This window comes from Penicillium soppii, assembly GCF_028829465.1.
Source record: "Penicillium soppii strain IBT 18220 chromosome Unknown utg000006l, whole genome shotgun sequence".
Taxonomy (NCBI): domain Eukaryota; kingdom Fungi; phylum Ascomycota; class Eurotiomycetes; order Eurotiales; family Aspergillaceae; genus Penicillium; species Penicillium soppii.
Genome location: NW_026643236.1, coordinates 2,616,619 through 2,638,176, shown reverse-complemented (window position 1 = coordinate 2,638,176; position 21,558 = coordinate 2,616,619). Strand labels below are relative to the sequence as shown.

General features: G+C 50.6%; 5 protein-coding genes across 5 annotated transcripts; 4 read left to right on the top strand and 1 right to left on the bottom strand.

Moving 5' to 3' along the window:
* Positions 1 to 565: 565 nt before the first annotated feature.
* N7529_008366 (uncharacterized protein) lies at positions 566 to 2,389 on the top strand (the record flags this gene model as incomplete). The annotated part of the gene is made up of 1 exon (XM_057243893.1): positions 566 to 2,389. One exon carries the CDS (start codon positions 566 to 568, stop codon positions 2,387 to 2,389), a length of 1,824 nt encoding a protein of 607 aa, XP_057095431.1.
* Positions 2,390 to 2,998: 609 nt separating this feature from the next.
* N7529_008365 (nucleolar and coiled-body phosphoprotein 1 family protein) lies at positions 2,999 to 4,217 on the bottom strand (the record flags this gene model as incomplete). The annotated part of the gene is made up of 2 exons (XM_057243892.1): positions 2,999 to 4,108; positions 4,176 to 4,217. 2 exons carry the CDS (start codon positions 4,215 to 4,217, stop codon positions 2,999 to 3,001), a joined length of 1,152 nt encoding a protein of 383 aa, XP_057095430.1.
* Positions 4,218 to 4,943: 726 nt separating this feature from the next.
* N7529_008364 (GTP-Rho binding exocyst subunit SEC3) lies at positions 4,944 to 9,617 on the top strand (the record flags this gene model as incomplete). The annotated part of the gene is made up of 3 exons (XM_057243891.1): positions 4,944 to 5,136; positions 5,310 to 7,525; positions 7,584 to 9,617. The coding sequence occupies 3 exons, from the start codon at positions 4,944 to 4,946 to the stop codon at positions 9,615 to 9,617; spliced, it is 4,443 nt and encodes a 1,480-aa protein (XP_057095429.1).
* A 1,196-nt stretch (positions 9,618 to 10,813) lies between these two features.
* On the top strand, positions 10,814 to 19,306 carry N7529_008363 (guanine nucleotide exchange factor DCK1; the record flags this gene model as incomplete). Its single annotated transcript, XM_057243890.1, has 3 exons — positions 10,814 to 17,222; positions 17,865 to 18,318; positions 18,380 to 19,306. Exons 1-3 carry the CDS (start codon positions 10,864 to 10,866, stop codon positions 19,304 to 19,306), a joined length of 7,740 nt encoding a protein of 2,579 aa, XP_057095428.1. The 5' UTR covers positions 10,814 to 10,863.
* Positions 19,307 to 19,859: 553 nt separating this feature from the next.
* N7529_008362 (mitochondrial 37S ribosomal protein uS7m) lies at positions 19,860 to 21,150 on the top strand (the record flags this gene model as incomplete). The annotated part of the gene is made up of 3 exons (XM_057243889.1): positions 19,860 to 20,228; positions 20,279 to 20,662; positions 20,731 to 21,150. The coding sequence occupies 3 exons, from the start codon at positions 19,860 to 19,862 to the stop codon at positions 21,148 to 21,150; spliced, it is 1,173 nt and encodes a 390-aa protein (XP_057095427.1).
* Positions 21,151 to 21,558: the final 408 nt, after the last annotated feature.

Here is a 21,558-nt window from a genome sequence, read left to right as displayed (position 1 = left end):
AATTGATAAGATAAACGATTGGCTGCATTTTTCTTTTGTTCTTTGACAGAGTGAAAACACTTGATACTGGATCTCTTGATTGATTGTTATGATACTAAATGAGAAAAAGAACGAATACATATATCACATTTCATGATTTCATGAAGCACTCCAGGGCTGCATCATGCATGGTTCAAAAGTCCGAAAACAGCCAATATTGAAGGTGTTTCCCTACAATAACATTAGGAGATGCTCAACTGCTATATTATACTCTAGAATGTAATGGACTATCGGGAGTAAAAAAGACCAAGGGAAGGAGATATACATGACGAGGAGTGTGTCGCCAGGCTTTCTGAATTGTACATGCTTACGTCATAGGCAGCAACCCGTAAGCTTCAGATCTGTTTATCATCGTCTAAAAGAATCCACAGGTGTATACTCATAACACCTATACACAGGCATCAATACACGTGTTGAGCAAGGCACAACTGATGAAAGTGGCAGGACCCCACAAAGAAGCATGAGATTCTGAAAACTCAGAATCCATACACCTATAAACCGATTGACAGGCTATCCAGCCTCCAAGATGCTCTATGATCTCCCATCAGAAATTATTTACCACATCGCGGTACACCTCCCAACCGCCAATGCATTGGCCCAATTAGCCCAGACATGCCGGCGACTGCATAAGGTCATCACCGCCGAAGACTCCCGCATTTTCCGGGCATTTGTGCAAAGCAGGTTTCCCTCTATTGAAACACCGCCATTCTGGAGAGATGCAGCCCAAGCTTTGGCCTCTCGATCCAGGGCTTTGGATCGTAATGCCATCATTGGGCGATTTCTTGTACCTCCCGCAATCGCCACCAAAATTGGTTCTCACGAGGTGACTCGTCGAGACAATCCAACACTTGGGTACAGACCTGCAATTGATTCCTATGAGATTTGGAATGGGCAGTGCTGGGCTGATAAGAAGGAGATTCTGGCTTGGGGTGCTGCCAACCAGTTGGTGATGAGAATCAAGCAAACTGGTGCTCGTTCACAGGAGAAATGGATTCAGTTCAATGATATTGATCATATCAGCAGCTATGATGATATTTGTTCTTTGCATCTTTTGTCGTCGGAGGAACGATACAAGCAGGACGGTGACATAGAGCATTTGATTTTTGGTCGGATTCGAGGCGATATTGCCCATCTAGCCATATCTCCATCACAAGCAACATATGAGTACAAGCATAAATTTTTGACATATGGGCTCAGGCTTGATAAAACGGATCTGGGTAATGATACGGATCGTACTCTGGCTGCTCATTTCGAAAATGGATCCATCGCTTTCTACCATACCGCGAATGAAAAGGAAGAAATCGAGCCTTTCACCTGGCTTCGCCCGGAAGGCGTCTCACGCAACAAATACTCCAAACTGCTATCCTCGTCACTGGTAGCAGTTGGCACTGGAGCCGCGGAAAGTGCTCTCTCAATATCTAAAATCACACCCGACGGCGTATCCCCATACCGAACGATCGGGGCCGATACTCTGGACACCGACTTCACAAGCCTCAAATCCAAAGTCAACATCGGCGCCATCGAGCCTCTCAATAAACACGTCGTATCAGGCTCCCCCGGGGACGTATTTTTGACTGCCTGGGATGACTTTACCGTCAGACTCCACGACCTCCGCTCCCCAGCACCTTACGAAGTCGCCTATAAGGACGTATCAGATCTCAACCCCATCTACAGCCTACACGCATTTGGACACAATCATTTCCTAGCCGGAGCTGGTGGTGAGGCAGTGATCAAAATATTCGATCTTCGCATGTGCAATACATACAGCTATCTCGATGCGCAAGTTCCTGCTTCTCGGCGGCAGAGCACAAATGTGGCGGAACAAAGCAATGCCAGCAGTACACCACATACACAGACTAGAACCAGCCCTCGAAATGGCTTCTCCATGTTTCTCTCGCACCAACCACCCCCTCCATTCCCGCAACAAGCTCCAGCGCGCAATCGCCAAAGAGGTCCATACCGAGGCCCGATCTACACAATGTCCACACCTTCCCCGTCTTCGCCAACGGTCTACACAGGTTTAGTAGACGGAATCGTTAGACTGGACTTCGCATCAACGGATGACCTGACCGGTCCAAGCAAAGAGTGGTACAAACATAATCTAGATCTGGGAGTCAATACGAGCCCTGTACCTTCGACAGACACGAACAGTGAGGCATTCGATCTCGCTGGGTATGAACGCCCGGATGCAGATGACTTTTCTACTACATCTAAACTAAGGAACCAGCGAGCATTCTGCGCTACTGGGCCTGCAGATGCGGAGCTCGAACTTGCTACCGGCTGGGACCGTCGGTGGGAGCATCTTGAAGAGCCTGGGGCTTGGAGACGGCGTGATGGGTCAACATTTTAGGTTAGCCCGAGGGAACCTTTTGTACATGGTTGCATTCGATGGAGGTCGCGGACTGAAAGAAGCCCGAAGATTTGAATCCCCAAACGTTGCCTAAAATGGCATAAAATAGCTTTTATAGATAAAGAGTTACATTACGAGCAAAGACTGTACTTGCCTTGAGATCTTCTTCCAGAAGAAAACGGTTTAGGACGTCTCGTTCATGATTTTCGAATTTGGAGAATGTAGTATTGAAGAATCCCAAACTTTTGATTGTGTTAGCTAATAGCAAAAAGTCTAGGACTAGCAAGATTTAGACCCAAGGATCTTGTCAATAGCTCCATGTGCGCCGTGCTGAGCGAAATTGATAAAATGTGATAGAAGATGCAGACATATTGGATAAGCCCATCTCCAATCTTCATCCTGCACCGATCTTCACCGGTACTGGAAATGCAGCGATTCATCGAAAAAAGGCGAATCTTCCAATAGCAAGCCGAGTCCAAGACGAGAAGTCGAGTCTTAGGAATCCATTGAAGGTTTTGTGGCGAAATTCAAAAGAGGTATCGAAGTGTGGCTGAGATTATAGACAAGCGACTCTGGAAATATTATTGTAGCAGAAGCAAAAGTCGTCACTTAGTCTTCGAACTTGTAAGAGGTCTTAGCGGGACCAATATCAATGGGACCTCCACGGTAGGAACCGCGCTTCTTCTTGTTCTTCTCCTTGGTGAATCCTTTGCCGCGGGTCACGGACAGATCCTGCCATGCGCGCTCGGCGTAGGCGTAAGACATGTAGTCGTTTGAGGGGTGGTTATGGGGCAATTCGCTCAGTGCAGCCAGAGGGGTGGGGCGGGCTCCTTGGTGCTTCTTCTTAGCAGGGCCGTTACCGGGAGCGGGGCTGGCGCTTGAAGAAGTGGTCTCGACCTGCACGATCTTGGTGACGGGCTTGGTCTCGGTCACGGGAGAAGCGGCGAGAGTGTTGCTGGTAGATGAGGAATCGGAATCGCTGGAGGAGTCGGACTCGGGAAGAGGAGTGTTCTTGGCCTTCTTCAAGGTCTTCTTGGATTCCTTCTCGGACTCGGACTCGGAGGAATCGGAAGAGGAGTCAGAGGAGGAATCGGAGGAAGAGTCAGAAGAGGAGTCGGAAGAGGAGTCGGAAGAAGAGCTGGAAGAAGAGGATGAAGAAGAGCTCGACGAGGAATCAGAGTCGGAGCTGGACGAATCCGAAGATGACGAGGAAGAGGAGTCAGAAGAGGAGGAAGAGGCTTCCTTAGGGGACTCAGAGATCTTGGCCTTCTTAGCCTTGGGGTTCTCATCCTCCGAGGACGAGTCAGAAGATGAGCTGCTAGACTCGCTGCTGGACTCGGCCTTGCGCTTGACGCCGGAGGGCTTCTGGACAGTGACGGGGGCAGCAGGAGACTCATCATCGTCATCTTCGTCGTCGGCATCGCTGTCAGAGCTGGAAGAAGAAGACGAGGATGAGGAGGAGCGAGAAGCCTCGCCCATCTCGACGTCCGAGTCGCTGTCAGAGCTGCTGCTCGAGCTGGAGGAAGAGCTGGAACTAGAAGCCTTCTTCACGCTGGAGTCCTTCTCCGAGGCCTGGAAAAGCTTAAGAAGAGAAGGAACATTCTTCGCATCGCTCTTCTTGTCTGACTTGGCCTCCTTGGTGAATGCGGCGCTAGTCTGGGGGAAATTCTCGGACAGGAAAGCAGCAATCGAGGCGATCAGCTGAGGGGGAATCTCGGCCTGTGATAGAGAATTGTCAGATTGGTCCTTTGTAGATCGTGTTTACCAATCGCGCGATCAGGCATACCTTCTTGACCGAAGTCTTCTTAGTAGCTGAGACTTTAGCCATGGTAACGATTGGAATTTGGTCCTGTCCAACGATCTTTCAGTGAAACGAAAGGAAGAAAAGATCAACCGGGGCAAGGGGACTAGAGCGAAATAATCTGCCAGGAACCAAAGTAAAAAAAGAGGAAGAAAAAATTGTAGATAGAGGGCGGTGAGATGATTGAGCGGTGTTCATTGGTTGGATTTGGCCAGGTCGAGATAGCGCTCACGTGGATGTATATAAGGGCGGTGAGTACTTTTGCTGGGGGTGATTGGCTGCGGAGCTGAACCTAGGCCTTTACTTTGGTCGCATCTCAAGAAGTAAAGCAAAAGCGCAAAGAAAGGGTGAGCTTGAGATATGCTATATATGAGATACCACTTTGTAGCCTTGATTGTTTCTCAGGGCTTATTTACCCCAATAATAAGGACTCAAAAACACCACAATTAACCTTGCTGTACACCGTAGCGCTTGGTCTAAGCCGGATCAATTCAATACTCCGCTCCAAGCTCTCCGCCTTAGTGTCCGCTACCCCAAACACAGCTCCGCCACTATTATCGTGCATTATCGCATTGCAAGCTCTACTTCCTTTCCGTCTCGTCGAAATTCACTGGTCCAATAACATCACTGGTCCTTGGATCTCAATTCCTTTGGCGCATCGTGCGCCGTGACGTGGCCGATCCCGACCCTCCCGACCATGTCCCCTTGATCTCCATATTACCCACAATTGACCTCTGAGTCCTCAAAGAAACAATGATGAATGGAAGAGACCGTCCCCGTGGACCTCCGCAAGGGCCACCGCCAGGACCTCCACTAAACCGTGGCCCTGGGCCACAATCTGACTCGAACTCCAGCCCAAGCACTATGACAAGAGGGGCCGCTTTCGAGGATGAGAAGGCGCGGATCATTAAGAGTTGCTATGCGAAGAAAGATGACGATGGAACTTGTACGTATACTGGCGAAGAATTTCTATTGACCCCGCCTATGTTCAATACTCGCGCGCTTGGCAACACACTGCGGAGTGACTTACCGCGCGCCCAGATGGGATCGCATTGCCATGCACCGACATGAAGAGCCTTAACTTATAGAGAATCGTTATTGATATTTGCTTTCCTCTAGTGTTGGAATCCTACATTACCCACGTCCGTATCACCGAGGATGCAACGCATCCATCAAGTCCTTTCCCTCCAAATGGACCGCCGGAGAACAAGAAACCGCGTGTCATTATCATTTCGGTACGAAAGTCTGGTCGAGTTCGCGTGCACAAAGCTCGAGAGAATGCCGAGGGTACTTTCTCCATCGGCAAAACCTGGATGCTCGAGGATTTGTCTGCAATCCAATCATACGCATCTTTTGTGCCGAAGACGCCTGGGGAACAACAACAAAAGGAATGGGCTTCGAATTGTGGGTTCACAGTCACCATTGGAAAACCATACTACTGGCATGCGAGGACTTGTAAGGAGAAGGAATATTTCATTGGCAGCCTGGTCAAGATCTATAAGAAATATACCAACGGGAACATGCCAACTCTGATTGGATTTGATGATTCAGAGCGACAAATGCTGGCAAGACATGGACAACCACAAACCAGACCCCCCGGGGCACCAGGCGGTCCGCCGTTAAGAGCAACAGGCCCGGTTCCTCCAGGGTCAGACAGTGCGGTACCGTCCTCGCTTCAGCCCTCCTATAGAGGTCGTGAGGCAAGCCGAGATGGGCCTCAAGAAATTAGGAGAAAGCCTTCTGATGATCCTGTTGCTCGCGCTCGAAGCCGCGAGCAGACTTCCCGGCCATCGACGGGTTCTCGGCCATCTACCGGATCTAGCAAGCCAGCCCCGTCCCCCTTTGATCTGCATAAATCACCTCCTCCCTCGTTCTCTCCCGCGCCACCACAGCAGCCGCCTCCACGCGCTCCTGAGCGCAATGCAGCAAACGCAAAAGCGTCTACCACTCTACCAGAGTCGAGAGGCAAAGAGCCGCCTCCTGCCATTTCCACGACACTAGACCCCAGTTACGGTGGCATTCCGGAAGGACTCCGGCCAGGCTCTTCTCGCAGTCAAGATCGTAGTCCCGGCACCCCAACTTTTGCTCCTCATCCAGGACTCAATAAGGGATTAGAATATATGCGCGGCACCGATGGACTTCGGCCCGCCACGGCGGGCTCGTCCAGTAGTGACACTCGGGATCCAGCTCTCCGTCCTGTCCCTAGCTATGGTCCAAAATCACCACAACGTGAGTCCGGTGAAAGGGCATTTGCTTTCCAGCAGCCATCTCTCCCTCAAGAAAAAACTATGCCAGCGAGTCTATCAACGGGGGGTCCAACTCAGCCGCGGGAACCATCTTCTTCGCCCGGTATTGAGGGGCTGGCTGCAGAGCCTGCTGCTATGTTCGCTGTAAACATGCCTGCAGAAGAGCATGCTGACCTCCCTCTCCCTAATTCAAAGCCTCCTGTCGAGAGTGCTCCCCCTACTCCACCTACAGAGACTCCACCCAACATTCCCTCGGTATCAGCGGATGAGACGAACCAACTGGAGCCGCATCGCCCTGGACTCGGACCTATGGTCAAGAAAAAGGCAGGCAAAGACATCGCAGGTGCCTGGAAAAAGGCTGCAACTGCTGCTGGTGCTTTCAAGCCTAGGGCAGGTGGTGCTGGTGAGCGACTGCTGGCAGCCGCAAAGAAGACACAAGTCGATGAGGCCGGACCCGATGGTATCACAAGCGTTGTACCGGCGCCCTCCCTTACTAGGTCGGCAACAGATCCTCCCCATAGCCCAGTGGCAACAAAGTCAGATCAAGACCTACAACTTCCTACGCTCGCACCTACAGCTTCGACTGCAGCAGTACCTATACCTCCTTCGGGTCCGCAGACACCCACCGTTGAAATCACGGAGCCAGCTGTCGAACCAGCCGTGGTACCTGTCAAAACTCCCGAGGTCTCTCAAGAAAACCTCACCGATGTTGTCATCAAGGTCGAAGACCGCTCAAGGACACCCTCCCCAGCGGCCCAAGGACGCCGTCGGAGACACCGTGAAGATCACACAATGAAATACTGTCAAGCTCTCGGCATTGATCCCCGTATTCTCGATGGACGTGGTATCGATTTCGATGACATTCTGTCTGACCTGGGCTGGAACGGACGATTGGCAGATGAACAGAAGATCGAGGATCTTGAAGCAGATGTGCGCCGCGAAATTGGCCGTGTTGAAGCCACCAGCTGGCTTGGCAATCTCGAACAGCAAGAAGGAAAGGTCGAGCAACTTGCGAGCTTGATTGACCGAACAATTGAAGAGTGTGATGAGCTAGACGGTTTATTGACCCTTTACTCCCATGAATTGAACGTAAGTTTGGGGACGAAATGGTATTGATACTCAATTTACTAACGATGTGGAATATTAGACCCTTCACGAGGATGTCGCGTATATTGAGGCCCAAGGTCAAGGTCTGCAGGTTCAAACCGCCAACCAGAAGCTTCTCCAAAATGAATTGCAGAATCTGTTGAAGACCCTTTCAATCTCTTCATCTGAGCTTGGTCCACTGAGGGAGGCTTCTTTGAGCAACCCCGATGGACTGAAAGATGCTGAAGGCGCTTTGTCAACATTGTACAAGGCCATGCTCATGATTGACTCTGACATTGGACAAAACAAGAGACGTCAGGTCGATGCCAGTGTCGGCGTCTACGCTGATACCGAAATCGGGCAAATGCGGGCAATTAAACAGAAGAAGGAAGAATATCGCTCAACAGCAATCATGTTCCTCAACCGACTGAAGCAGTTCATGGCCCTTGCTTTCAAGATGGCGGAGCAAAAGCGCGTGGACTTGGCAGGCAGTGGTGCAAAGGATTCAATGAAGCTAGATACCGCTGCACGAGGACACTTCCGTCAAGAAGTCTGGCGGTACAACGCCATTATGCTGTTCGCTAAGGAAGTCAGCATGACCGAGTGGAACAGTCTTGTTGGGCTGTATGAACAGCAGTCCAAGCCGTCATACCAGCTTGACTTCCGGGATAACAACGCGGCATGGAAGAAGACCGCCCGCAAACCCACTGGGGATGAGCAAGAACTCCTCTTCACACACCAAGAGAAAGAGAAAGAAGCCGAGGGTCTCACCATGGCGGCACGGAAACTTACTGTGCGACGAGGCAAGACGGTACGGGCTGCCGCCGGGCTTCGACTCGCTTCGGGCGGCGAGAAAAAGCAAGGAAAGGTCGAACCATCCGAGGCATTCTCCGGTACATTGCAGGAGACATTGAAAATGATGGCTCAGGAGCAAAATTTCATAATTCAATTCTTCCACCTCAACTCCCTTGCCAGCGCCGAGTTTCCTGACCTCGTGTCCTCGGCCATTCCCGAAAACCGCAACTGCCCCGACTTCTCTGCCAATCAACCGCATGATCCCGATCGCAGTATGGCAAAAAGAGTGGAGCAGATCATGGACGAAGTCTACTCCTTCTGGCCGAATGACATGCAAACCATGGTAGATTGGGCAATGTCAGCCGACCCTCTACAAGGAATTGGCATTCTTCGCGCTTTGGAGACTTCCATGGCCGACTTCGATGACACAAACCAAGAATTCATCCTTCATGCCTTACAGAAGATCCACTCCCGTCTCATGGGACTGTTCAATCGCTTCGTCGATGAACAAATTCGCGGCATTGAAGATACCAAGGTCAAGGTGAACAAGCGCAAGGGCGTTATTTCCTTTATGCGAGTATTCCCCAACTTCTCCAACGCAGTAGAAAGCATGCTATCCTCGCCCTCGGGTACACTCTGTGACATTCGCATTAGCGTCAATGACGCGTACGACCGCATCAACCGTGCAATGTGGGAGTCACTCAAATTTATCGCCAAGGAAGCACCTGGCCAACCTCCGGGTGTGGCAGCTGGCGCGGGCGATCCGGAAGACAAGGAGATCCTCAACTACCATATCCTCCTGATCGAAAACATGAACCACTACATCGAGGAAGTGGACGTGCACAACATCCCCGCTCTGAAACGGTGGTTTGATCGCGCCCACCAAGATTTCCAGGAGCACATGAAGCTGTACCTTGACTCGGTGATCTACCGGCCCCTGGGCAAGTTGATTGATTTCGTGCAATCGGTGGAAAATCTTCTCGCGGCTGGTGGTAACCCATCCGATATCGCGGCCCGGGCGAGCCATTCCCGTATGGTGGCGAAGAAGGTGCTCTCCTCGTACGACAATAAGGAGATTCGGCGCGGTATCGAAATGCTCAAGAAACGGGTTGAGAAACATTTCGGTGATGCGGATGATCCTGGTCTTAGTCGTAGTCTTGTTTTGAAGGTTTTGAAAGAGTGTGAGAATCGTTACGAACATACATATGACCAGACTCGGCATATTATTGAGACAGTGTATGAGGGTCAGTTGGATCTAGACTGGCGCAAGGAAGAAACGCTTAGTATGTTCCGGAAATGAGGAAATGAATATTGAACTTATTTTTCTAATCTGCTTAATTTCTTCTTTTCTTTCTCTCTCTCTTCAATTGTATAAGTTAACTAATTACTCCGTACATTGACTATCAAAATTATAATCCCTAATAGCCCTTTTTACCATGGTCTCTGTTATAGCAATTCAAGTGTTTTAAGTTCTGTCAGACTTAAATCAGGCATCTTCAGGCAGCACTCGTGGAAAGAATTCGGCTTTTGAAGGATGCACCTTCGCAGTATGTACTATTAGAGTATCAAGGTACTATTGGTGCTTTGGCTCCAAATCTCCACCGTTCGACCGGTTTCAGGGGGTTTTGGGTTTGCGCTGGGGTATCGGATCTATCACCTTTTTGTACTTGTGCTTAATTATGGTGATCAATTTAATTAGCTACTGTATGTCTGATGCGTTTCCAAAGTTGCGATTTAGGCTACTCAAGCGAATTGAAATTGACTGTGGCTTTCAAGGCTTAAAATGTCTAAGTATAAGACGTTGAAATCCAAATGCAATCTTAAAAGTGCTCTTCAAACCGGGTATCAGCTGCGATGGTTATGCATATGAAGCAAGGTAGCTATCCTTCGAAGACCAGTTGAAACTCAGCAAAGATGATATTCATGTAGCATAAATATCAATATATAAATATATGTACTGTAAGATCTCAGAATGCCAATGCGAGTAATAAAGGTAGTCGGTGTGTGGGGGGTGATCTACGATTTCAACTTTTTAATCTTATTCCTCCTTTCAAGATATCTTTCTCTCTCTTTTCTGTATCCTTTCTCTTGCTTTTTCCTATTTAATATTTTGCTTGTTTTGACTATTTACATACTATTCTCACGGTAAGTGTTTGCAATCGTCTGCAATTGTTCAAAGGTCTCCACCCGAAATGTCGCTCAAGGGGGGGAGCACGGGTCTCACAGTTCGGACCCTTTGAGGTTTCTTGTGCATTGTGCTCTGTAACCTCTGCGGTTTCCGATGGGACATCCATTGACCGACCTGGCGACTTTAATTTGGTCTTATCCTAATCATGTCTCGTTAGATCGTTACAGCTGTCGCATAGCTTTCCCACATTCCTCTCATTTTACCCCCGGACCCAATGACCCGGACCCCCCACTGCATGTCGCCTTCGAAACGAACATTCCTCGAACTGATCAGCGCCCGATCTTAACCTTGTGATCTAATTGACCAAGCGGGGACACGCGAGTCCCGCTTGAGCCCCAATCGCGCCGAATTTCCAGCCATGCCCTGGCGGCCGCTGCCTCGCATCGCCTTTGCCGTGGCCATATACCCTTTCAACCCATCCTCCCCCGCAGATCTGCCATTGGAACTTGGCGATGAGTTGTACATAATTGAACAAGGCGGTACCGACGGCGAGTGGTGTCGGGGATACCTGGTCGCGCCGCCGTCACTATTGGCAGGCTTGACAAGCATCAAAGGTCAGACTCTCGAAGCTCGCGTGTTCTCTGGTATTTTTCCGCGGAACTGCGTTGAGATTCGGGAGGTGCTAGGCGATGGCGATGGATATAAAGCGCTGCTTAATGGTGATCGCAAAAGCATTGATCGCCTGACCTGGTCGGGCTTGGACGGAGAGTTCCTCTCTCGAAACAGCATGGCTTTGTCGAGTGAAATCCAAGGAGAAGTGTCGGATGTGATCTTTGCGAAGAAGGGAAAACCTTCCCAAATTATTATTCATAAAACCGACGACCCAGCCCTTTCAAGTCCGCGCTCTGTACACACATGGCGGACAGGCTCGATTCCACATACGCCGGTGTCTTTCACGCCTCGTGACCCTGACGCGCCAAAACCCGCTGCTCCGGTTCCAATGCTTAAGGTTGGCGATGAGACACCGACCTCCCTAGCGGAACCATTGGTCGATGAAATCGCATCATGTCTACGCGAATGGCATTCCACCAATTTGCATGAACTGCTTCTAGACCGAAAGTATGATGTCTTGGAAAACATGTCAAACATGGTCCAGGAGCTGGATTTTGCGAGACGCCAGTTACTACACAATGTCCTAACTGGCAAGGAGAAGGAAGCTTTGCGTGACGAAACCGTGTGGAAGCTTGTCAAGGCAAACAAAATGCTCAGCGGAAACGTTATTGTGCGAGACCCTGAGCAGCGCGGTCGTCTGCTGACAGGTGATGACTCTGCTATCCAGCTGGCAAAGCTACAGTCTGAGATGAGCATGCTCGACTCTAGCCCTATTGCGACATCTGATGCCACGGCCCTTCACCACTTGCTGCTTGAAATTAACGCCGTATCAGGCAATGCCCCTGGACCCACGACTATTGCAATCCAGTTGTTCTCTCAGTCAGACGCCGGCGTTCTAGGTCCACTGTCTGAGACTTTTAGTCTGGACATCCCGTCTCCTGATAAGTTCATTAACATGAGTCAAAGCAGCAAATTGAAAACACTGTTTACCGAATTGGCCGCAACAGATATCGGCGATGGGTCAACAAATGGACGACAACTTTATCTAGTCGTCTGGGTTCGTGCCCCAGAGACGAAGTCTACAGTCGACACTACTCCTGTATCAAGGCCATCGATTTCACGAGAGAGTCCAGCTCCAGCTAAGGCCGCGACAAATGGGGGCATTCAACCCTCGGCAAAGGGCAGCTTGAGAACGCGACGCAGTATGATGTGGACACCCAAGCAGCGTGGACCGAGCTTCGAACAACCAGCCAAGCCGAATTCTCAAGGCATGCCACGATCTTCGAGCAGCTCATCCAGCGTCAAAGAGCCAACTGCCCCTCAACCTGTTCCGACAAAGGAGATCTCCGCGATCCGCACCGTTGGCGTGGGGATTTTAGAGATCTCGCCGATCCTCCGACAGGAACGGAATGCGGAGCAGGTGATTAACATTTGGTCCCCTCGTCGGGATGGTGAAGATGGAGAGGGGCTCACCGATGGCTTTGACAAGTTGATCCGCACCTTGCTCCCTAGTCCAACCGGCCGCTACGTGCGTGCTGATCCTGCTGCCCGTCTTCACCTTCATCTGCGTCCCTTCACCAGCTGTGACCCTGACATCCTGATCCGCCAAAATCCTACTATATTGCATGATGTTGTCCAGACACAGCGCATTGGATTCTCGAGGGCGCCTACCCGCCCAAGATCAGACATATACGTCACACTCTCTCAGGCCGTATTCCCCACAGATGCTCTGCTTTCTCACCCGCAAGCTGGTCAATTGCCCCTGCAAGTGACTTCAGGTCTTAATAATCTTCAGCTTACCCTTGAGGTTCGCGATGCTAAAGGAGCTCGGGTAGACCGATGTGTTTTCCCTTCATCTGCCAATACCTCTAACACAGCGTGGCGCACTACAATCGCCCACCGGGGCTCGCCTTGGAACCAGACCATCCGCCTCAAGATTCCCACTGAACAAATTCCAGGCTCTCACATGGTAATGAGTATTGCGGATGCGCCAGAATTCCCCTTTGCTCTTGCCTGGATGCCCCTTTGGGACCAGCAGGCTTTCATCAGGGACGGTCGCCATTCACTCCTCCTGCATGCTTATGATAAGCAAACATCCAGCATCCAAGACGGAAAGGGCGCTTATCTGAACCTTCCGTGGAGTGCACTGGGCAAGAATGAGTCAGCCAAGGATGAAGCTGTGACTGGTCCCTTGGCCACTTTGCACCTTGAAACTCACCTCTGTAGCACAGAGTACTCCCAGGATCAAGTGATTCTTAGTCTTTTGAACTGGCGCGAGCGACCTGTGGATGAGGTTTTGGATACTCTCAAGCGTTTACTGTTCGTCCCTGAGATCGAGATCGTCAAGCAACTCAGTGGTGTCTTTGATGCGCTGTTCGGAATTCTGGTTGAGAATGCCGGCAATGAAGAATACGAAAACCTGATCTTTAACGACTTGGTGACTGTCTTGGGTATTGTCCACGATCGACGGTTCAATCTAGGCCCGCTGGTCGACCGTTATGCTGATGACCAGTTCAACTTCCCATTCGTTACACCGTGCCTCATCAGAAGCTACCTGCGCCTTTTGAACGCAGGAACCGATGGCCAGCAATCCCGCAGCCTGCGCGCTGCCTTCAAGGTGGGACGCCATCTGCTGAAGTTTATCATTAAGGCCCGTGAGCAGCAAAAGGCCAAGGAAGAAGGCATCGGAATCACCACTGTGCAGTCCACTTTCAACAGAGACATGCACACCATCTTCAAATCTCTGGAGACATTGATGAGGAATCCCTCGCCGGCACTGGTGGGCAGCAAAACACTGATAGTCCAGCACTTCCACGCTTGGCTGCCCGAGCTCTCCAAGGTCCTGAGCCGGGACGAAATGATTATGATTGCATTAAGCTTCATGGATTCATGCAAGGATGTAACAGGCATGTTGATCTTGTATAAGCTGGTCCTCATTCAAAACTATACCCAATTCGAGCTCTTCGCCTCAGGAGAAGAGCGACAAACTCTGATCAACAGCTGTATCGGCTGGCTGGCTCCATACTGGGGCTCGACCCCCATCGTCTCAGACCTGTATCGCGATCAAGTGCGCTTGAGCAATTCCATTGTGGCACAATTGCTGAGCCAGCCTGATCCTCTCCTTTATGGGTTCATGCCTAGTATTGTCGCTTCTTACTGTGCCATTTCCACTGAGGGAGTCGAAGAGACGGAATATCTATCTTTGCTTTTCAGCAAGACATTCCCATTCCAGATGAAGACCGCTAAGATTCCTCAGAGCTTTGACGAGTCTTTGGTTGAGCTTTCGGCTCTCATGGCTGCTATATCTAAGATCGTGTCTCCTAAGCTTCCTTCCTTAAAAGAGCTTGAGCTTGCAACGTTCATCGGCCAGACTTTTGAGGCCCATAACTCCATTCTCGACTGCGAGGCTTACCCCGAATCCTGGTTCAGTATTCATGTGTACAATCACCGCGCGACTATCAAAAGTCTTGAACATATTGCTTTGTTGTTAACTGATAAATTCCTTCCGGCGCCGGACGATGCCGATACGTTCGATACCAAGCTTTGGGAGTCTTTCTTTACTACCTTGCTCAAGGTCATCTCTAGCGATGTCCTTGCGCTGGAGACCTTCCCCGAGCAGAAGCGCCGAGCAGTCTGGAAGATCGCTGGGGATGTGCGTGAGCAAGGTGCTGATCTACTACAATCTACCTGGGAGGCCATCGGCTGGGAGACTACTGATGATGAGAGAGAGCGCTTCAATTTGAAGAGACTGGGTGGTTACCAGGTTCAATATGTTCCAGGCCTGGTACCTCCCATTATCGGTCTGTGTCTCAGTGTCCACGAGGGCTTGCGTCATGTTGCTGTTCAGATTCTGCAGACGATGATCTTGAGTGAATGGGATCTGAACCAAGATATCTCTATCATCGAGACGGAGATCATTTCTAGCTTGGACACCCTCTTCAAGTCGAAGCAAATGAACGAGAGTGTCAGTCAGAAGATCTTCATTGGTGAACTTCTCGATCTCTTCGAGGATGACACGATATCAGATGATTTATTGTCCAATGCCGTGAAGAGTCTCGTCGGCACTGTCGATGAACTTTTGGATCTTCTGGTTGCTTCTCAGAGCTCAGCCTCGATTCAGAGTCTCCATGCTCTCAAGTTGATGGAATATATGAAGGACATGGGCCGCGAGGACATCTTCATTCGCTACGTTCATGAATTGGCTGAAGCCCAAGCTGCAGCAGGCAACTTTACCGAAGCCGGTCTTGCCCTTCAATTCCACGCCGACCTATACGAATGGGATCTGACCAAGCCCATGCCAGAGCTGCTCACACCTGCGTTCCCTGCTCAAAATTCCTTTGATCGAAGAGAGGCATTATACTTCTCTATCATTCAACACTTTGAGAATGCCATGGCCTGGGCCCCGGCTCTGGCTTGCTACAAGGAACTCGCGGCACACTACGAGCACACGACCATGGACTTCGCCAAGCTCTCGCGAGCCCAGAGCTCCATGGCTCGCATCTACGACTTGATCGCCAAGGGCGGCAAGCAGTTCCCGCGCTACTTCCGCGTCGTCTACAAAGGTCTAGGCTTCCCTCCCAGCCTGCGCGATAAGGAGTTTATCTTTGAGGCTGCGCACACCGAACGCATGGCTTCATTCGTCGATCGCATGCAACGAGAACACCCTACCGCGCAGATTATGTCTTCTGGCGACATCCCCGATTACGAAGGCCAGTTCCTGCAGATTAGTGGTGTCAGTGCCCACCGCGATGTGTCACACCCTGTCTACCAGCGTTCCAAGGTGCCGTACTCTGTCCGCGAGCACCTGTTGATCTCTGATCCGTCTCGATTCTCTGCTACCTCGCGACGACACACTGGCAGCTCGGATGTCCGTGAGCAATACGTTGAGAAGTTCATTTTCACTGTCTCTGAATCGTTTCCGAATATCCTTCGTCGCAGCGAGATCATTTCTGCTCAGGAGGTTGCTTTGTCTCCCCTGCAGACAGCCATTGAGCGAACGTGGCGCAAGACACAGGAGCTTCAGATTCTCGAGCGCCGCGCTGCCTCGGGTGAGGATTCTAGTCTGTCGAATCTGACAGAAGCCTTAGAGCAACTGCTGGAGCATCGGTCTCCGTCCTCGAATTGCGTAGCATTGTACCGTGTGTTCCTTTCCGATGCGGAAATGGCACGGAACAAGCTGCTTGAGGAATTGGATGAGGACGGTGAGGATATAGTGGAGCACCAGCCCGTGGACCCGATGGAGACTGCACTCTCCGTCGCGCTCGTCGACCATGCTTTGGCTATCAAGCACGCCCTGTCTCTCTACCAGCGCCCTGCCCAACAAGCTACCCAAGCCGAACTGCTCCGACGCTTTGAGGACGTCTTCGAGCCTGAGCTAGAGTCTCTTGTCACCGTTCCAGTGGAAAACTCTTCGCCCACGCCAACTCAAACAGCCCGCCAATCTCCAGCCTTGAGCGACAGTCGCCGAATGACTACTATCCAGCGAACCATCAGCCCAGAGCAGAATTCGAACGGCGCCGCTCGCAACGCACACACGCGCAAGCGCTCCGATCGACAATCCGTCAGCCACCGGATCAGCATAATCAACCCCTTCAAACGAACTCACGGCCCCTCCAACTCCATCTTCACCATCCAGCAATCCGACAGCAAGGGCCAAATTGTCAACGAACAAGAAGAAGTCGACGACGAGACGGCGACCATCCACAGTCGCACGACCAGCCACTCGCGCGGCGGCCGGAGCGAAAAGCGCCGCAGCTTTTTCAGCGGTGACAAGAGCCACAAGCACGGATCCTCGCCCTCTGTCGCAGCGGCAGCTCGTGAATCCCAAACCTCATTGAAAATACGCAACCCTTCCCGCGACGCCTCCCATGATGGTCGTAGTCGCGCGGGTTCCCAACACAGAGGCCCGAGTACAGCTGACCGCGTACCCGCTAGTGGTGGGTGGTCGACAATCCCTCCCACGCGTGATTACTCGCGGCCTGCTACAAGGGATAGTAATACGGTGACTATGACGACTACCAATGGTACGGCGCCTTTGTCGCCGGTTAATAATAATAATAATAGTGGAATGCGGGATTCGGTGTTCCGTCGATTCAGTATGCTCAAGGGGAAGGGTGTTGGTCGGAAGAATAGTCGGATGGATTTCAAAGCTGCGTTGCCAGAGGAGTAAAATGATTCCCTTTTCTTTTTTTTTTCACCTTTTGACTCTTGTCTATCCTTTTGATTTTTTCTTTTCTTTCGATATCATTTTTATTTTACTTAACTACCCTGTACTCACTGCATTATTATTTTTTTATGAGATGAGATGAGAGATAGATACCATGTGTTATAATTTGTCTACAATCCATTTTATTAATGTACCTCGCTTATACTCTCTGTACTTCGTATAAAATGCGTTGTTTACTATGCAAATGAAAGTGAAAGAAGTGTTCCAATCAAGAAATGGAGTGTGGCAGTGCATTGACTTGGCAAAGTCTTGGCTCTTACGATCAACCAATCAATAATAATGCCAACAGTTCCAAGTGTCCAACTTGTGGAGCAAAGTGTGATCATCACACTGGAGCTCCCACTTAGCTCTTCAAACTCCTGACGTCGAGGCTGTGCTAACCTTGCAACCGTGGAAATTCATCTCGTTACGTTGGAAAGTGGCTTTCATTCCCCCCGCCAGTCTCTGCTTAACTTTCTTGGTTGTTACAGAAGAAAAAAATTATGTGTACGTGATACACTTTCCTTTCTATATCCCCACCATCCGCTCTTTTCCGACTTGAAGTCACATCGGGGGTTCTAACACACCTTTTATATAGCAAGCACCAAACTCCGCTCCCAATTCCGAAGCCACAGCTTCGGACCAGCAAGAATGTCTCGCAGTGGCTCCCTAGGTGCTAATGAGCGCACTGGACTTCTCAGTGAGCCCCGTGGTTCTTTCTCTGGTCTCTCACCTCATGAACATGTCGACCATGGCCAGCATCATCATCACCCGAAGGATAGCCGCGTGTGGGTGCGCTGGCCTGCACATGTCGTCCATCTGACGTGGAAGACCCTCATCCGTGACTATGTTAATCTCCTACTTGTCTGCGTACCCTTGGGGATTGTGGCTGGTGCCCTTGGCTGGGATTCCACTGCTGTGTTTACCCTTAATTTCTTTGCCATCATTCCTCTCGCGTCGCTGCTGAGTTTTGCGACGGAGGAGCTGGCGGCTACGATGGGTCAGGCCCTGGGTGGCCTGATGAATGCAACTTTCGGGAATGCCGTTGAGTTGATTGTGAGTTTTGAATTTTTCCCTATACGGCGTGACGTCAAATTAATCTCTCCCCGTGCTGTAGGTCAGCATCATTGCCCTGAAGGATAATCAGGTGCGTGTTGTACAGGCCAGCATGCTCGGCAGCATCTTGTCGAATATCCTGCTCGTACTGGGATGTTGCTTCTTCGTCGGAGGTCTGCGCTACCGTGAGCAATCTTTCAACAGCACCGTGGCATCGACCATGTCCTCGTTGATGGCCGTTGCCTCTGCTTCGCTCATTATCCCCGCCACCCTTTACGCCGCGATCTCGAACAACACTGTCTCGAAGCCCGGTGACGCTACCACGGACCCGGACCACGATGCCCAGCATAACATTCTTATCCTGTCGCATGGCACCTCCGTCATCCTGCTCCTGCTCTACGTCATGTACCTCTTCTTCCAGCTGCGATCCCACTCGGATCTCTTTGAGGAGACCAACGGGAGCGATGCTGAGGCTGGTGGCGCTGACGAGGAGGAGGAAGAGGAAGAACGTGTACTCAGCCCTTGGGCTGCGACTGTTGCGCTGGTCGTGGTTACTGTCCTGGTCTCCATCTGCGCCGACTACTTGGTCGGCAGCATTGATAGCATGGTGGAGAAGACAGGCATGAGCAAGACCTTCATCGGTCTGGTGCTGATTCCCATCGTCGGTAATGCTGCGGAGCATGTCACTGCCGTGGTGGTTGCGTACAAGGATAAGATGGACCTTGCGATTGGTGTTGCGATTGGTAGCAGCTTGCAGATTGCTCTGTTTGTCACTCCTTTCTTGGTTATCTTGGGCTGGATCATGGGTATTGAGATGACGCTGCACTTCCAGACTTTCGAGACAGTTGCTTTCTTTATTTCGGGCTTGGTTGTTACCTTGCTCATTCAGGACGGAAAGTCTAACTATCTCGAGGGTGGAATGTGTCTCGGCTTGTATATTATTCTTGCCCTGGCATTCTATGTCTATCCCGATAATGTGGCCAACTAAGCTGGGCTTAGTTGAAACTATGGCGGTCTTGGTCCCTTGGTTTTAGCTAGTTGGCTGCTTTCTTATGTATTCTATATTATGCAGATTACCTGTCTATAGTCAAAATCGCATTTGTTGACAACCGTTAATACATTGTTCTTGTAAATGAATGTTCCAATATATGCTACATGTGGTAATAAGGTCATAAATTCCATAAAGCTTGGTGGTTTTGTATCATGATCTATTCCGTCGCGGAGATATATCTGTGTGAGATCCAAACATACTGCAGAGTATAGAGAGCAACTACGATTGAAAAGATACCAAGCATATTTACCAACACACTGTCAAAACAAGTGAGATCCTTATTTTTTCCTATTACTTATTCGTTGCACAGCTCATGCACAATGACTACATCAATCCTGTTTGCAACGACGAGTTCATGACCTCACCTTCATCGAAATTCTTGGCAATGACTAAGCCATCCCGGAATTTTGCTCGACACCGCAAACTTCCAGACGAATCGACCTCCCCAGATTCCATTATTGCATTGGGGTCAATTCACACAAACGCCACAATGACACCTCGTCTAAACCTATTCACGGCCAACAAGGCCGTTTCCGCCCTGCGCCAATCCACCACCCCCGCGCTGTCTTCCCGGACCCTCGCCAGCCCTGCCCGATTCCGCGCCGTCCAATCACTACCGCTTCAGTGCCGATGGAACTCCTCGCGCGATGGTTCGAAAAAGGTCGAGCCTCAGCCCGATGAGCAGACCTTCCCGACCATCGATCAGCTGCCCGATGTCAGCGAGGAGGCGAATGAGATCTCCCGGATCATGGAGAAGGAAAAGCGATGCGATGGTGTCCCCGCCTCCCCGGAGCTGGACCAGGGTACACCTGTTGAGGAGGTGAGCAAAATCGCAACATCTGACACCGAACCCGGACCGGTGTTGGAAAGTCAACACTGTGGGACAACCGTTAACCGCCGATGGAACAGATTCTCAGCCGCGATAAAATCGCCATGAAGCACATGCCCAAGGTCATGCAGGACGAACTCAAGAAGTCGGGCACACGCTCGTTCTCGACCTCCGCTCGGAGCCGCATGCCCGATGTGGACAGTGTTCAGCCCAAGAGCGATGCCAACCTTTTCCCTAATGCTGGTGAGGGTGCCAGCCCGGAGGCTGCTGCTGCTCTTGCCAGCATGATTGAGCAGGTTCAGTCGGAGACTGTTGTTGAGGATGAGAATCTTGGCCTGAAGTTCGAGAAGCCTGTCATTCCTGAGAACCTTAAGACATTGAACTTCCGGAACCGCTACGATACTTTGCAGGACCAATTCACTAAGATGATGATGGAGAGTGGAAAGCTGACCAAGGCTCAGAGGGTATGGGGCTCTTTTTTATCCTTCATTGGGCTAATCAGTGCATTGGACATCGCTAATTCAATTTTTAGAACATGGGCCTTGTTCTGGATCATCTTCGCACATCCGCTCCTCCCCAGATTAACCCTAGGCGCCGTCTCCTCGATGCTCCCCCTGCCTCTCAGATGCCCCTCGATCCTGTCCGCTACCTCACCGTGGTTGTCGACTCCGTGGCTCCTCTTTTCCGAATCCGTCAGCAAAAGGGTATCGCCGGTGGTGGTGCTGCCGTGCAGATCCCCCACCCGCTGAATCTGCGCCAGCGCCGTCGTACCGCCATCCAATGGATTATTGATACATCTGAGAAGCGCCGTGATGTGGCATTCGCCCAGCGCGTTGCCGCTGAGGTTGTGGCAGTTGCTGAGGGTCGTAGCAGCGTCTGGGAAAAGAGGGATCAGATGCACAAGATTGGTATATCTGGTCGTGCCAACTTGAACACTGCTCCTCGTCGGTAAATTGGCTTTTTGGCCTTGTATTTCTTTATGGGTTTTGGGTTTGTCTTGTATCTCTGAGCACTTTCTGCATATGTACATTTATCTAGTCTGGTCAAATAGATTTGACTAATATTCTTCACGCACTTGTTTGGACTTCGACATTGCACACTACTTTGTACCTGGACTTGGAATATCACGTTTGGTCCTTTCACGTGTCTTAATGGCCCTATATATAGCCGCTTACTCTCTAGTGTCTCATGTGATTGGGGGCCACCTCATCCTTGAACAACCTTACTCAGACACCCTGCATGAAAGCCTCCGATATACTCTTTAAAGTTTCTCTAAATTATCCCTGTGAATCAACGACTTCATTGTGATTTGTATAGAGCATCGCCTGATAGGCCCCACGGATTACCTAATCCAAAACTA